At 42.3% G+C, this 15,734-nt stretch overlaps 1 protein-coding gene across 1 annotated transcript; it reads right to left on the bottom strand.

Moving 5' to 3' along the window:
- Positions 1 to 9,327: 9,327 nt before the first annotated feature.
- On the bottom strand, positions 9,328 to 13,851 carry Fabp2 (fatty acid binding protein 2). The gene is made up of 4 exons (XM_038312067.1): positions 13,785 to 13,851; positions 12,361 to 12,533; positions 9,777 to 9,884; positions 9,328 to 9,378 (listed from the first exon to the last, which is right to left on the bottom strand). Exons 1-4 carry the CDS (start codon positions 13,849 to 13,851, stop codon positions 9,328 to 9,330), a joined length of 399 nt encoding a protein of 132 aa, XP_038167995.1.
- Between the last annotated feature and the right edge of the window lie 1,883 nt (positions 13,852 to 15,734).

The following is a 15,734-nucleotide window of genomic DNA, read 5'->3' as shown; positions in this document are numbered from 1 at the left end:
TGTAGTCACACACGCTGCTAACAGGGGGCATATTAAACTTGACCGTCCTTTTATCAGCTTGGAAAACCCACTGTATTGTAGCATCACCAAATGTTTAAAATGCCCTCTTAATTTTACAACATTATACTTCTCTAGTTCCCTCTCCATACGACTAGTCCACTCTCACCACTTACTAGATTCTATCTAGAAAAAAGAATTATGCAACACCTGTGGGCAGCACAACCTTTACCTCAAAGACTTTTCCTGTTGGTAATATTGAGTCAGCTTAGGATGGACCTAGCCCGTTCATTCCCTGTTCTTACAGACTCTAAGATTTAGCATCTTCGGGTTTGGGGAAGTGAAGGATGCGGCTGCTGATGCTGTGGACACTATGGATTCAGCTGCCTTCCCTTGGCTCTGCAGTCCTCATCCCCCTGAGAGAGGGGTCTGGAAGAAGGGGTCATTAGCAAAAGCTGGCGCTGATGCATGCCTATGTCTCCAAAGGAAAGCAGAAACCACATTCTCCAGCGCTGTTCATAACAACTGCGTTTACAGCCAGTCTCCACGCCTCACTGTGTAATTCCAGGGTGTTCCAAGGCGTATTGTGTACTCCATGATCTGACTGCCCTGCTGAGCATGCTCTGGACTACCAAAGGTTCAGAGTCTGATATCCCTCCTTCAGCTGCGTATAAAGGTCACAATATAGCCCAAAAGACTAGGAGGAGATTCATGATAAGGAGCGAATATTTTATCATGTTATCCAGAGATGTCAGCAACAAGGGAAAGAGGATGTCCTGAGCTTATCTCAGAGGACTGACCTTCAGACACTCACAGAAATCTCTTTCCCCCCATTAAATGATGGGAAAGACCATTTCTGGGTTATTTTGTTGACTATGTCATAAATATTAAAAGAGCATAGTGAGGTATAGTATTTAACCTCAGAATATATGAACTCTGCTTTTTATCCCAAGTTGTTCAGGTTTTTCACATCAAAGACCAACAGATACGCGGAAATGAGATTGAATAAAGATAAGCGCTGGGGGCGGTGCCCGAGCCTGCTGTCCCGGGGGACAGTGGGTGCTGCTTATGTCTGGAAACTGTGCATCAGCCACAACATCTGGGGTAAACCTCCCCTTTGGTTTAGCTCATCTCCATGGGAGGTCAACCTTTGAGACAGTTGGCCAATCAGAGGTTGTAATTTGCTCCCACTCTCTCCACCCTTGGTCAGAATTTGCCCCTTAAATAATGTCTCTGCTGAGAGGATTGATTTCAATGGAACCAATTTAAATGGAAAACTTTTCCTTATTGATTTCAATTGTCCTTTCCCTGTTTATTCATCTATCAATTAACTAATCCCTTCCCTAATTATAAGTCAAATGCAATTTATGAAGTTTAACTGAAAGGCAAATGTTTTCTTTAATCTTTCTTGTATTGCGTATATACATGTGTGTATCCTTGTGTGTATGAATGTAAGCACACGTATGCCACAATGCATGTTATAAATCAAAGGACAGCCTTATGTATGATTCTTACCTGCCACCTTGCATAAGAGAGTCTCTTGTTCTGCCCCTGTGTAAGTCAGGCTAGCTGGCCCACGAACGTCCCCATATCCTCCCGTTAACACCTTCCATTCTACGATAGGAGTCAAGGGATTGAACATGTGTGCTACTGTGCTTGACTTTGTGTGGGTTCTGGGCATTTGAACTCGGTTCTTCACGTTTGCAAGACTAGCTCACTGAGCTATCGCTAATCCTACTAGGCAAGAACGAGACCACCACCAGAATTTTGAAACAAGCTTTTAGTGACTGCAAAATGACACTAAAAATGGCCTCTAACTGAATGCATAGACCTGGATGTAGGTTTCTGGTTCAGCAGCGAGCAGAGCGGTAAAACTGCTTCCGTAGCTTTCCTGTGCTTTACCATTGCCAGGCGAGCTAGCAGTTGCCCCACAGTTTGCCTTTCACAAAGTGACTCTTCCCATGAAGACAGAGAGCCCTCATTAGGTTTCAGTTGCTGTGATGAAGACCATGACCAAAAGCAACTTGGACAGTGTCTTAGGGTTTTTCTTGCTGTGCAGAGACGCCATGACCACAGCAACTTGTCTAAAGAAAACATTTAATTGGAGTGACTCGCTTACAGTTTCACAGGTTCAGTTTATTGTCACTGTGATGGTGACATGGAGGTGTGCAGGCAGATGTGGTACTGGACAGATACCCAAGAGTCCTATGTCTTACAAGCAGCAGGAAGTCTACTGAGGTACTGACATGGAGGTGTGCAGGCAGATGTGGTACTTACTCTTGGGTAAGAGTCCTATGTCTTACAGGCAGCAGGAAGTCTACTGAGGTACTGGGTGGTATCCTGAGCATAAGTAACCTCAAAACCTGCACCCACCGTGACACACTTCCTCTAACAAGGCCATACCCAATCCAAAAAAGTCACCCCCCCCCCGAATAGTGCCACTCTCTATGAGATTACAGGGGTCAACTACATTCAAACTACCTCATTCCACTCCCTGAACCCCACGAGCTTGCAACAATGTCATAATGCAAAGTGCATTTATTTAGTCCAAATTCAAAGGTCCCCTAGTCTAACAGTCTCGACAATGTTTAAAAGTACAAAGTTCAAAGTCTCTTCCAAGATTCATCCCATCTCTTAACTGTAATCCCCTAAAAAAAAAAATCAAAATTAAGAAAGCATATCACATACTTCCAACATATAGTAACACAGGATATACACCGCCATTGCAAAACATAGGAAAGGGAACATAATGAGAAAATATTGGAACAAATCAAGACTGAAACATAGCTGGGCAAACTCCAAACTCTGTATGTCCACGTCGGATGTCAAAATGCTCTTTAAATCTCCAGCTCTGTTCAGCTTTGTTAACTGGAATACACTTCCTTCTCTTGGGCTGGTTCTACTCCCTGTTCGCAGCTCTCCTTGGCAGGTGTCCCTCCATTCTGACGTCTCTAACATCTTGGGGTCTCCAAGGCCATCCAGGCTTCACTGTCACAGCTTCATGCGATGGCCTTTCTCCTAGGCCTTCATTCACAGACACGCCAGCATACGCCTGGCCTCAGCAGCTTTCTTCAGCTGCACAGGCCAATTCCAAACCTGTTTCTTCGAGCCTTAACTCTAAACCAAAATCATGTGGCCAAAGCTGCCAAGTTCTGCTGCTTACTGGGGCTGGAACTTCTTCAGTTGTGTCTTCCCTGGCTTTCTGTCCTTCACTGCCTAAGCTTAGCTCTCCTGAAACTGGATCTGTAGACCAGGCTGGCCTCTAACTCAGATCAGCTGGCCTCTGCCTTCCCAGTGTGGGGCTTAAGGGCATGCACGACCACATCTGGAGCTAAGCTTCTCTTTAATTCCTTTTCACAAGTTGTAAACTTAGCTGGGTTCTCTCCCTGTGTCCCATTTCTTAATCTGTTTTTATTTCCTCGAACACAGGACTTAGTTCCATTTTTCCTCCTGGTGCTTCTTTTCCTTTCGATTTGCGCCTTTTGTATTCATACTTGCTCAGCCTGTTCCCTTTCATTGTAAATCTTCATTAGAATGAACATTATTAACCCCAAGACAGAGTCCATACTAGGTTGTTTTGAGATACCCTCTGCTAAAGGAATTAATCCCAAACTTTTCACTTTAGTCTCAGTCAGACTGCACAAGGCAAGAACAGTCACATTCTTTACCAAAATATACAAGAATGTCTAGGCAGTATACTAAAATTCTCCTCCAGGCGTCCTTGAACCAGACCCCCACAGTTCAAATCATATTCATCATCACTATCTTCCATGTTCCTGCTAGCATGGCCCTTAAGCAGGACTTAAAGCATCCACTGCTTTCCTAACCCAAACTTCCTAAGTTCAGATTCTTCCTAACAGAAGCATGGCCAGGCCTATTATAGCAATATCTCACTCCTGGTACCAATTTTGTCTTGGGGTTTTATTGGCAGTAAAGACATTGTTAATCTTGACCATGTTAATTCTTTTACGGGAACCATTTAATAGGGCTAGCTTATACTACTTACGTAGCTTATACGTAAGTACCCCAAAAATTCTAACAGGGAACCTCTACAACTGATAAGCCCCTTTATCGAAGTGGCTGGATACAAAATTAAATAAAAAATATTAATAGCCTCCCTGTAAAGCCCTTGAGGAGGAGGAGTGGCCAGGACCCTCCCCTGAAGACCTCCAACTGCCAGGTTTCACCCACAAAACACTCTAACTGCCCTAACAGCTGGACACAGCTGTTCAAACTCTGGAATTGAAATCCCACCAAAAAAAAAATCACCCTGAAAGGTTCCCCTCCTCCCCACTTCCCCCTACAACACAGAAGAAACTCTATATAAGCCCTGCCTTCTCAGTTCCCTGCTGTTTCTTACCCAAGCAGAGGTAACCACCCTCCTGATTTTTTTTTTCTTTTACCCTCAACACATCTCTTGTGCGAAGTTTATTATGAGGTATGACTTTGTGTTATTCCTTGGCTCCCAACTGCTAGGATACTTTTCATCCTGAGCTATAACACTCACATTTGGTGCTAAAACCTGGATATGTTCTCCTAGTGTCTATGTTTCTCCTCTGGGGCCTGAGATGCCCTGGGACCCTACCCCTCATTCCCAGTCCACCTGCAACACTCACTTTCCAGCTTGCCAATCCTTCAGTACTCCATCCACCAGCAAGAATTATGTGCATTTCCCCTTTGGTCAATGTAAATGTTTCCCTGAGTCCAAGGAAGTAACCACTGAGTGTCTGGAACCGCTCTGGCACTCTTGGGGTTGGAGGTGTGCCCAGTCAAGCTCTTTATGACTACAGATGGCCCTCTCCACCTGACCTCATCCCCCCACCCTTGGAGACACAATCCTGCAGTTTCCTTAGGGCCAGCCAGGCTATTGTGCCTTCTCCTGCCCTCTTCTCCTGTCTTCCCTCAGGAGCTGCCTAGAATCGCACAGCTTCTTAGGTCCTCGTGGGCTTTTGTGACTTCATTCTCCAATCCATTCCCATGGATGAGAACCCCCTCCTAGAGCTCTGTTTTTTGTCCTCATCTTCTGGTCTCTACAAAAGCCCTGGTACTAGGCACTGAGTCTCTCCTCTGGCTTAGCCAGGCTAAGCCCTGACCCCGTTGACTGTGTTAATGAGCCACTGAATGATTGGTCCTTATTGGGTCTACCCTGTGTTCATGGGATGCAGGCGACTACAGGCTGTAATGACATTTCCCTTGCCCTCTCTCATCCTTGGAAATGGAGTCTTCCATATACTCTCATGCCCTCTTGAGATGCCTCTTAGAAAACCTTCATCCTTTCCACCTGACATCCCACCTGAAGTTACTTTTGCAATTGAATTTGGCCTCGACGTGCCTTAGATAATCAATACAAAGTGTCAACTTATGGCACCTTAGATCCTAACATTTTGGGGGGCCTTTCTGTAACTGCCAGCTATCTGGAAAATAGAAAGAGGTTCTCTATTCCCTTTTCTCTCCCATGTCAAGGCTTGTTTGTTTTTTATATAGTCTTCCTTCCCATGATATGATTGTCTGTTTTTTAAGTTACCAAACGATGAATCTGTAAATTTGCTACAAGGTAGTAGGCAGGATCCAGACCTAATAGAAGAGTGAGAAAGCAAAGGAGTAGGCCAGCTGCGATGTGCACACACACGAGCTGTGCACACACACTACACACTCTCGTCACTGGCTCGTGTGTGTCTCAGCTTCCTTCTGCAGTGTCCTCCGCCTATAGCCAGAGCTCACACACTTCATGTCTCTAATCCATGTTTGTGCCCAGCATACTGGAGTCAGTTTTACGGGGATTAAGACATCTTTTAGGTATGAGTGGCATCAAACTATGTTTCATGCTGTCCAACTTCAATTAAAAGCTGGCTCTAGAGTTGGGATATGGCTCCCTATTCCCTAGACCCAAACATACTTGTTTAATGGTTTCTTTCAAAATCTCTGTCACATATCAGGAGAGCCACCAGACTATGTGATCGAGAAAGGATACCAAAACAAAATAAAAGTCCCCGATAGGCACTATTGCTATTCATCTCATACTCTTTTGGATTAGGTATAACTCTATAAAACCTTTGCTTAGGTATAAATCTCATCTCAAGGTCTATAGAATTGTGCAAACTTTTTGTACCTCAAGATTTGTAAGCCCATTGGGTATGATTAAAACAATGTAAAATCCATAACAAAGGGATTAACTTAAAACTCATAACATCGGGGTGATGGTTAAAAATCTACACATAGGTAATCCTAAAAGGAACGTGGTTTGCTGCCACCTTAGCTGCTGTCCCTTCGTTGAGATGGAGGCAGCCATGTCGCTGATGGGCATCTTTGCCACATGACCACACTCTCATCTTGATTAAAAGTGACCACATGGTATAAGTCAATCAAGGAAAAAACAGCTCCTACCTATGAGGCTCAAGCCAGGTGATTCTGCCACGACTTCTGACCACATTGAGAAGCGTTCCACTTATCAGCCTCAATCCACAGCCTCTTCTCTTCCTCTCCAGGCTCTCTGGTTTCCCTTTCACCCTCCTCAGTGACAGACTGCCCAGTCTCAAAACCCAGCTGTTGACTCATAATAGCCAGAAACTGTAAACAACCTAGATGTCCCTCAACCAGAGAATGATAAGCGAAATGTGTTGCATTTAAAATGGAGTATTACTCAGATATTCATAAGAAAGATGTCATGAAATTTGCTGACAAATGGATGGGACTTGAAAAAAAATCATTCTGAATGAAGTAACCCATACCGAGAAAGACAGACATGGTATGCGTCCACTTAATAAGTAAAAGAATCACGCTGGGGTCCACAGACCCAGAGAAGAAGTAAGAAGTAGAGTTGATGGGGGAAGAAGAAATGAAGATGTTTCAAGTGGCTTGGGGGTGGGTGGGTATGGGAACAGGAGGAATCAAATGGGCAGAGTGAGAGAGAGGAAAAACATTGTGAGAAATGTCTGGAATTGGAAGATGTTTCAGGTGTCAAGTGGAAACCAAGTGCAACGGAAGCTGCATGAAATGAGAGAGCAGTGCTAGCAAAAACTCCTAGTAATAAAGGAGCCTGAACCAAGCATCCTCTGTAACCAGGCAAGGCCTTAAGGGGAAGGGTCACCAACCCAACCACAAAACCTTCGACCTACAGTGTGTCCTCCCTGAACAGTGTTCTGGGACCAGAGCCTAGCAGAATCCTCATCAATGAGACCAGAGAGACTTCATCCAGCAACTGATGAAGCAGGTGCAGAGTCCCACAGCCAAACATTGGGCAGAGCTGGAGAAGTTCTTAGGAGGAAGGGGAGTAAGGATCCAGGAACCAGAGGAGTCAGGGAAACCATGAAAACATGGCCCACAGAATCAACTATCTGGGACTCATAGGACCTCCAGAGATCAGGAGCCTATGGGGGTCTGACCTAGGTCTCCTGCATACGTGCTGTGGTGGAGTGACTTGCGGTTCTTTTGGGTGACAGAGGGAGTGAGTCTGTCTCTGATTCTTTTCCTTGCTTGTGGGACACTTTTTCTCCTACTGGGTGGCCTCATCCAGCCTTTATGTAATGGCTGGTCTTATTGTAGCATGTTCTGCTCCGTTTGGTTGATGTCCCTGGGAGGCCTGCTCTTTTCTGAGGGGAGGTGGAAGGGTGTGGATCTGCAGGAGAGAGGAGGTGGTGAAGGGAGAGAGTGGAGAAGAGGAGGAAGGGAAGACTGTGGTTGAGATGAAATATATGTGAGAATAATAAACAAACAAACAAATATATAAACAAATATTTGAGCTCATGTGGTGGGTCGGAACAAATCCCAGTATGGAGAGGGAGGTGAACATGAAGACCCAAACGTACCTAAGGAGTTATGGGTAATTGACAGCTACCAGAAGGAGGTAAGCCAGTTTTCTTTGAGAATGTTACCGCTGGTAGGTCATCCACACTCCAGTGGGATGCTGCACACCAAGAATATATGGATCTGTTCTTTTTTGTTTTTAAGAAGTCACAAAGTCAGATAGATGAGGAAGAGGGCTTAGATCTGGGGTAGTCGAATATGGTCAAAAGTAATTGTACAAAAATTTCAAAGAAATAATAAAATAAAAAAGGAATTTTCAGGCCACGCTTGGGAAGAAAATTAAACAAAATTAAAAAAAATCTAGATGAAAATGGACTGATACACATATGAATTTACAGACTATGGCACACTTGGACCTCAGAGGTTCGAGTCAGAGGGGTCCCAGCACTGAGAGGAGGACTGACGTGGGGTCCTACCGGTAACCAAGAGGAGAATTTACACCCACTGGTAAAGGGAAATCAGCTTCCTCCAGGGGAGTCTTGCTGCTCGTATCAACCAGATACCATGGCAGACCTCATGCCCGGGAGTGGTTGGCCAACACAAAATGAACTCTCTCTCTCTCTCTCTCTCTCTCTCTCTCTCTCTCTCTCTCTCTCTCTCTCTCTCTCTCTCTCTCTCTCTCTCTCTCTCTCTCTGTTGTGTGTGTGTGTGTGTGTGTGTGTGTGTGTGTGTGTGTGTGTGTGTGGTATTTTTGTTTAGTTTCACATTTAAAAAATATTTTATTAGTCTTTTAGCTGTTTTGATTTTTGGTTCTTTAGTTTTGCAGAGATGGGAGGGGTTGCTTTTTTTTTTTTTTAAAGAGAAAGTTGCATGGATAGGCAGGTGAGGAGGCTCTGGGAGGAGGTGGGAGAGGAGGAAAACATGATCAAAGTAGATTGTGTGAAAAATTAACTTAAACAAAACAAAAAAATAAAGAGGTGAAAAGCTATGCTCTGGAGCACAGAGGACGAGCACTTATCTGGGCTGGAGTGTGGAGCTGTGCTCATCCATTCCTCCTGCTCAAATCATTTGATAAAGGGAAAAAACGCTGCGTCACACGTCTGCCCTTCGGCATCCTTGCTCAAACTCTATTGTCACGTTATCTAGAAGTGAAGCAAAGCAATGGCATCCGTCATGTGCTCCTTTACACAGAGAAGTGCAGACCAGCTCTACAGGAGGGACCACTCAAGGTGTTTTGTGTATGACACATCAATTTTAAAATGTTCAGAAAATTTACAGTTCAGTATACACACAAATAAAATATTTAAAAAACAGTCATCAATGCATATACCACGTAGCTTTTTTTTAATTTAAGAAAACACTACTTACAAAGTGATGTGAGAACAATATTTATTTTCCTTTTAAATATCACTTTAGGAGTTTAAAGCAAACGAAGTTCTAACTCGCTGTTACATTTTAGGCATTGACAAGACTGGAAATTTGCCAGTGTTCATGAAAGGATGGATCGGTCTTTCATTAACACGATGGAGAGAGAAGTCTGACCACAGTTCAGCTCTTCAGTGCTGCTCTGGGCTCCAAGAAGCTTGCTCATTCCTTCTTAAAGAACCGCTTGGCCTCAACTCCTTCATAAGTGTAGGTCTGAAAGACGTTTACAAACATAGAATGTTTTAGTTAAGATATGTGTTAATTTACTTAAGAATTTGTTAATCCAAAATTAAGAAAAATAATGTTACAGGCTGTTCTGTATTTTCTTATATTTGTTAGAAGCATTTTAGGAAGCTATAGGATAGACCATTAAAATTACATTTTGCTTTGTAGACATTTGTCTTTTTTGTTAAAGTAGAAATTAATGTACTTATATGTAAACTCTCCCCAATAAACAAATATCTCATATATAGGACACATATATTTATATATATTTACATGAGAGAAGTAGCAATTTGCTTATTAAAGGTACAGCTCAGCAGTGACAAAATTCTTGTTCATAGTCATTTTTTGTTTTTGAAATGTAGTTGTAAATCTTTCTTACAACTTACCTGGATTAGCTCATTACCAGAAACTTCTCGGACAGCAATCAGCTCCTTTCCATTGTCTACTCGTGTGAATTTTCCAATAAGTTTATTTCCCTCAAGGTTCCAGGTCCCCTGCATCACAATAAGAAGGCAGCTATTATTATTATTATTATTATTATTATTATTATCATTATTACTGTCTTACATGTCTTTAACACGATTTCCAGTTTTACAGACCCACATTTTCACTCAGTGGCCCTATGGACTCTGTGCAGTAATACATCACTTCCATTTTGCATGTGCAGCGACTATGAAATGACAGAACAGCTCCTCACAAGTCAGAGAGAGGACTGGCCCCAAGCTGTGGGAGCCAAGGCTGCCCTGGGAACTGTTAAGCACCACTCTGCTGACAATTGCTATGTGCCGAATTTTAGTGCAGATGAGAAGGGATTCTCATTAGTGATAAAATATTCACAGCTATACTGTCATTGCCCGGCTGATGGCTCAGCTGGTGAGAGAACTCATAACCCAATCATGAGGACCTGAATTCAAATCTTCAGAGTCCATGTACAAAGCCAGGTGTGCGCACACACGCCTATGGCACAAAGCGCCGCAGAGGACAGAGACAGGAGGATCATGGGGGCTTCATGGCCATCAGCCTACCTCCAGGTTCAGTGCGATGTCCTGTTTCAAGGGAATAAGATTGCAGTAGTTGATGAGGGCACTTGATATCCTCCTCTGGCCTCTCCCTCTGCAGTGGGTGTGTGCAAGAGATGCACACACGTCACCACAAGTATACTTGGCTAGAAAAACTCTGAGGCTAAAAATACTTTTTGAAAAATTAATTTAAAAGCCCAAGTCCCTAAAATGATTTACCCTGTCCATTGAAAGGGACATTCTTAATGATCTATAATGTATTAGACTTTCACATCTGCTTACTCATTCATTCATTATTTTTTGTCCTTTCTTAATTAAAAATTTTTAAAATACAATCTTTTCTCATTTTACAGAGCTATCCCCATTCCCACTCCCTCCCCTCCTCCTGCTTCCCCCACCTTCCTCCTCCCTCCCCATTACTCCTCAGAAAGGGTAAGGCTTCCCATGGGGAGTCAACAAAATTTGACACTTCACTTCCAGGCATAACTAAGGCCCTCCCCCTATATCTAGGCTGAGCAAGGTTCTCCTCCATAAAGAATGTGCTCCTAGATGCTAGTTCAAGCACTTGGGATAAATCCTGGTTTCACCGCCAGTGACCCCACAAACTGCCCCAGCCACACAACAGCCACCTATATTCAGAGGGCCTGATTTGGTCCTATGCAGGTTTCCCTGTTATCAGTCCAGAGTCAGGGAGCTCTCCTAGCTCAGGTCAACTGTTTCTCTGGGTGTCACCATCATGGTCTTGACCCCTTTGCTCTCATTAATTTTTTAAGCAATGCTTCTTTTTTTTTTTTTTTTTTTTGAGATGAGATCTCATGTAGTCCAGGCTGGCCTCAACCTTGCTCTGTATGTGAGTTAAAGCTTGACTTTATGATCCTCTGACTCCAGTTCCCAAGTCCTGGGATTATAGGTGTGAGTGACCATGCCCAGCTTTTATATAGTGCTGTAAACACAACCCAGAGTTTGGTGCTTATTACCGTCTCCTGATTCAACTACATTCCTGGCTTCTAAGTTTATTGTCCAAGGACATTTATAAACAGCTATTGCGTTTGAATATTTTAAACACAAACAGCTTGTGGTCTCCCAGCAAGAAGAGTTGAAAATGCAGAACTTCACATTCCCTCGTGTGGTGGTTTGAAAGAAAATGGCCCCCATAAAGAGAGGCACTATTAGGAGGTGTGACTTTGTTGGAGCAGGTATGGCCTTGTTGGAGGAAGTGTGCCACTGTTGGGGTGGGTTTTGAGGTCTCCAATGCTCAAGCCATGCCCAGTGACTGTTTACTTCCTGTTGCCTGCAGATCAAGATGCATTAACACTTGGCTCCTTCTCTAGCTCCATGTCTGCCTGCACACCACCATGTCCCACCATGATGATGATGGACTGGATCTCGGAATTTATAAGCAGCCCAATGAAATGTTTTATTTTATTAAACTGCTGTGGAGCTGGAGAGAAGGCACACAGATAAAGAGCACTGACTGCTCCTCCAGAGGTCCTGAGTTCCATTCCCACCAACCACATGGTGGCTCACAGTCATCTGTAATGAGATCTAGCGCCCTCTTATGGTATGCAGAGATACATACAGACAGAACACTGTACATAAGAAATAAAATAAATCCTTAGAAAAGTAAAAAATAAAAATTGCTGTGGCCATGGTGTCTCTTCAGAGCAGCATAAACCCTAAGCGAGACACCCTGTGACAATCCATCTAAGTGGATTATTATAAATCTTACTGTTTAGTACAGCTATTTCACAGATGTGCATCACAGTGAAATACTACATTTAGACATTTACCAATGTGTGTGATATAAAATATGAAGAGACCTTGTTGACCTCTTCAATAAATGAATGAGTTTGCATTAGCTGAACCACTACATGAGATAAACCACTATGTATTGGTAAAAAAAAAAAAAAATTCAAGAATTCATTGTTTATAAAAAAGAGAAAAGTCTTACACTGAGTTCTGTTCCATCTGCTAGAGTATAGGTAAAGTTGACACCAAGTTCAAACACAATGTCGATGGTGCGGAAGGTGCTGGACTCATTGACTGTGAATTTGTTTCCTTCTTGTTTGATGGTCAGTTTCAAGTTGTCGTGCGCCGCAACCTTCCGTTTCACCACATTAATACCTGTGAAAGGAGAGAGATTGGAGGGAACAAGAAATACTTATGTCACAGAGAGTGTTTCCCTTTCTAAGTTTGTCTTGTTTGCTCATCTTTATTTTGTGGGTGGAGGAGAAAGAGCAAACAGTGTAGTGTGTGCACAGCCACACTGAGACACTTTGAGAGGAAGCGGAAGCTCTGGCAGATCCAGAGGAAGGGTTCGAGCAGCTTTTCCAAACTAAGGAAGTGCAAATGAAGCAAGGAACTGCAGCGCCTTAGCCCTGGGTGATGCTAACAAGAGGAACCAACTCTGTGCTTCAGTGTCCAGTCAAGTTTCAGCAAGGTCAAATGGAGAATTGAATAATTATTAAATAATATATATTAAAGAAACACGAGTTCATATCTGGATATTTACTAATTTTCAACACTACCTTCAAAATTGAATTTGTTTTGTTGTTGTTGTTTGAAACCGGGTCTTTGGAACCCGTGCAGGTTCCAAACTTACTGCATAGCCTAGGCCAGCCTTTAACTTAAGATCCTCTCACTTCACTCTTGAAGAGCTAAAATTACAGGCATATAGCACCATGTTTTGCTTGCTTCATAATTTTTCTGACTTTTGTGGCATTTCTGATTGATCTAAAACCAGAAACCTTAGAGATTTTTATGATTCAATTCATTAAAAAATGCACAAATTTCATAAACATAAATTCAGAATTCTTAAAGTATAAGACATTTATGTGGGTTTTATTTTGGGAAATAATACATAATTCTTTGCTTAATTTTGTACTGTAGGTTGCCAGAATATTAGTAGACATTAATAACATTTGTAATAGCCAAATCACACCTCCACAGAGAATACACAGCTTTTTGTGTTTATTTCTAAAGTTAGATAGCATGGAGAAGAGAATTACATAGAATTTATTCAAGATTGGTTGTGATAAAATTATTTTCTTACTTTATTAAAAGTTTTTTATTCTTTTACTCCCTATAATCCATATATTTTAAACTCTGGAAATTATCATAACTCACTAGAATTTTCTTTCTTCAGATGAACACAAGCATGTCAGTTCTCAGTTGCATAGGTGCAACAGGCAAGGGAAGAAAACACAGGGACTCTAACACTTGCCCTAGGGAGACAAGATGTCCTTCCTAAAGCAGGAAGCGTGGATGTGGATTTCCCGGCTCTGCACCATCACACCTGGATTACATCACCAGGCATCCTCTAACGCACAGACAGGAGAAAGCAAACACTGAGCCTCCCAGGTAGACAGTCCTTACCCATTTTCTCCATGAACTTTTCATAGTTGTCACTGTGGTCTACTTTCCAACTGCCGTCAAATGCCATGGTCTCAGCTGTGTGCGCCTCTGAGAAAGCAGAGATTTGGTCCTGTCATCCACGAGAGAGAATTTATCCTACTTCTTATCTTCAAACCAATCACACTGTGATGTGGAAGTTTAAAGTTCAAGAGATTGCCTAACTACTTAACACACCATGCCCCTTCGGCGTCTCTTTCCATGCTTTCTTTGCGCCTACATCTGAGACTCTTTTAGAAAAGTTGATTGCTCAGTTCCCCACCTTCAACCTTGTAAGTGACATCATGTAGTCTGGTTGCTGTGTCAAATTACAGACCTGTATGGTTAAAGCCTACAAAACAGCTTCTCAGGGATTGGTGAATTTCGAAGCCTCTGGATGTTGGTGACTGTTAATGGAGGGAGCGACACTGTCATTTGGGGACTTGGCTAGTAGGTTACCAATGCTCTAATAGGTAGACCTACATTCATGGGTGTATGGGCAACAGTTATTATAACAACCAAGGAGGCCGTGAAGTGGGGAGGGCGATGGGATGGGGATCATTAAGGGAGCAGGAGCAAGATGATGGTGAAATGTTAGAATTAATTTGTAAAAAAGTATGAAATTTTCAAAGAAAAATTTAAAATGATTTAAAGAAGCCATAGGTTGGAGAGATTGCTCAGTAGACTGTGAGCTCATGCCGTAGCAGGGTGTGATGACATGTGACATATGACTTTAATCTCAGTACTCAGGAGGCAAAGACAGATGCCTCCAGAAGTTCTTTTATTATACAGGATTGTTTTGGCTATCCTGGGTTTTTTACTTTTCCATATGAAGTTGAGTATCATTCTTTCAAGGTCTTTGAAGAATTTTTTTCTGGGATTTTGATGGGCATTGCGTTGAATCTGTAGATTGCTTTTGGTAAGATTGCCATTTTTACTATGTTGATTCTGCCTACCCAGGATCATGGGAGATTGTTCCACTTTCTGGTGTCTTCTTCAATTTCTTTCTTCATAGATTTAAAGTTCTTGTCATACAAGTCTTCCACTTGTTTGGTTAGAGTTACTCTGAGATATTTTATGCTATTTGTGGCTATTGTGAAGGGTGTTTATTCTCTGATTTCTTCCCCAGCCCTTTTATCATCTGTGTACAGGAGAGCTACTGATTTTTTTGAGTTAATCTTGTATCCTGCTACATTACTGAAAGTGTTTATGAGTTGTAGAATTTGGGGGATCGCTTATGTAAACTATCATATCATCAGCAAGCAGTGAGAATTTGACTTCTTCTTTTCCAATTTGTATCACCTTGATCTCCTTTTGGTGTCTTATTGTTCTAGCTAGGACCTCAAGAACTATATTAAATAGATATGGAGAGAGTGGACAACCTTGTCTTATTCTGGATTTCAGTGGAATCGCTGGGAGTTTCTCTCCATTTAGTTTGATGTTGGCTGTTGTTTTGCTGTATATTGACTTTATTATGTTTAAGTATCTTCCTTGTATCCCTTCTTTCTCCAAGACGTTTATCATGAAGGGATGTTGTATTTTGTCAAAAGCTTTTTTGGCATCTAATGAGATGATTGTGTTATTTTTATTTTTCAGCTTGTTTATATGGTGTATTATGTTGACAGATTTTCGTATGTTGAACCATCCCTGCATCTCCGGGATTAAGCCAACTTGGTCTTGGTGGATGATGGTTCTGATGTGTTCTTGGATTTGATTTGCCAGTATTTTATTTAGTAATTTTGCATCAATATTCATGAGTGAGAATGGTCTGTAATTCTCTTTCTTAGTAATGTCTTTCTGTGGTTTGGGTATCAGGGAAATTGTATCCTCATAAAAAAGTTTGGCAATGTTCCTTCTGTTTCTATTGTGTGGAATAATTTGAGGAGTATTGGTATTAGTTCTTCTTTGAAAGTCCTGTAGAATTCTGAGCTGAAA

This window comes from Arvicola amphibius, chromosome 14 (genome assembly GCF_903992535.2).
Source record: "Arvicola amphibius chromosome 14, mArvAmp1.2, whole genome shotgun sequence".
NCBI classification, from domain to species: Eukaryota; Metazoa; Chordata; class Mammalia; order Rodentia; family Cricetidae; genus Arvicola; species Arvicola amphibius.
The sequence above is the reverse complement of the archived record's forward strand: the minus strand, read 5'-3'. Positions and strand labels throughout refer to the sequence as shown.

What these genes read in the sequence shown, in the direction of transcription:
- Fabp2 (XM_038312067.1), bottom strand. Translation starts at nt 13,851, where the DNA reads ATGGCATTTGACGGCAGTTGGAAAGTAGACCACAGTGACAACTATGAA. An exon ending in AAAGTTCATGGAGAAAATGG is followed by an intron (nt 12,534 to 13,784) that starts GTAAGGACTGTC and finishes CTCCTTTCACAG; the next exon opens with GTATTAATGTGGTGAAACGG. An exon ending in CTGGTAATGAGCTAATCCAG is followed by an intron (nt 9,379 to 9,776) that starts GTAAGTTGTAAG and finishes AACGTCTTTCAG; the next exon opens with ACCTACACTTATGAAGGAGT.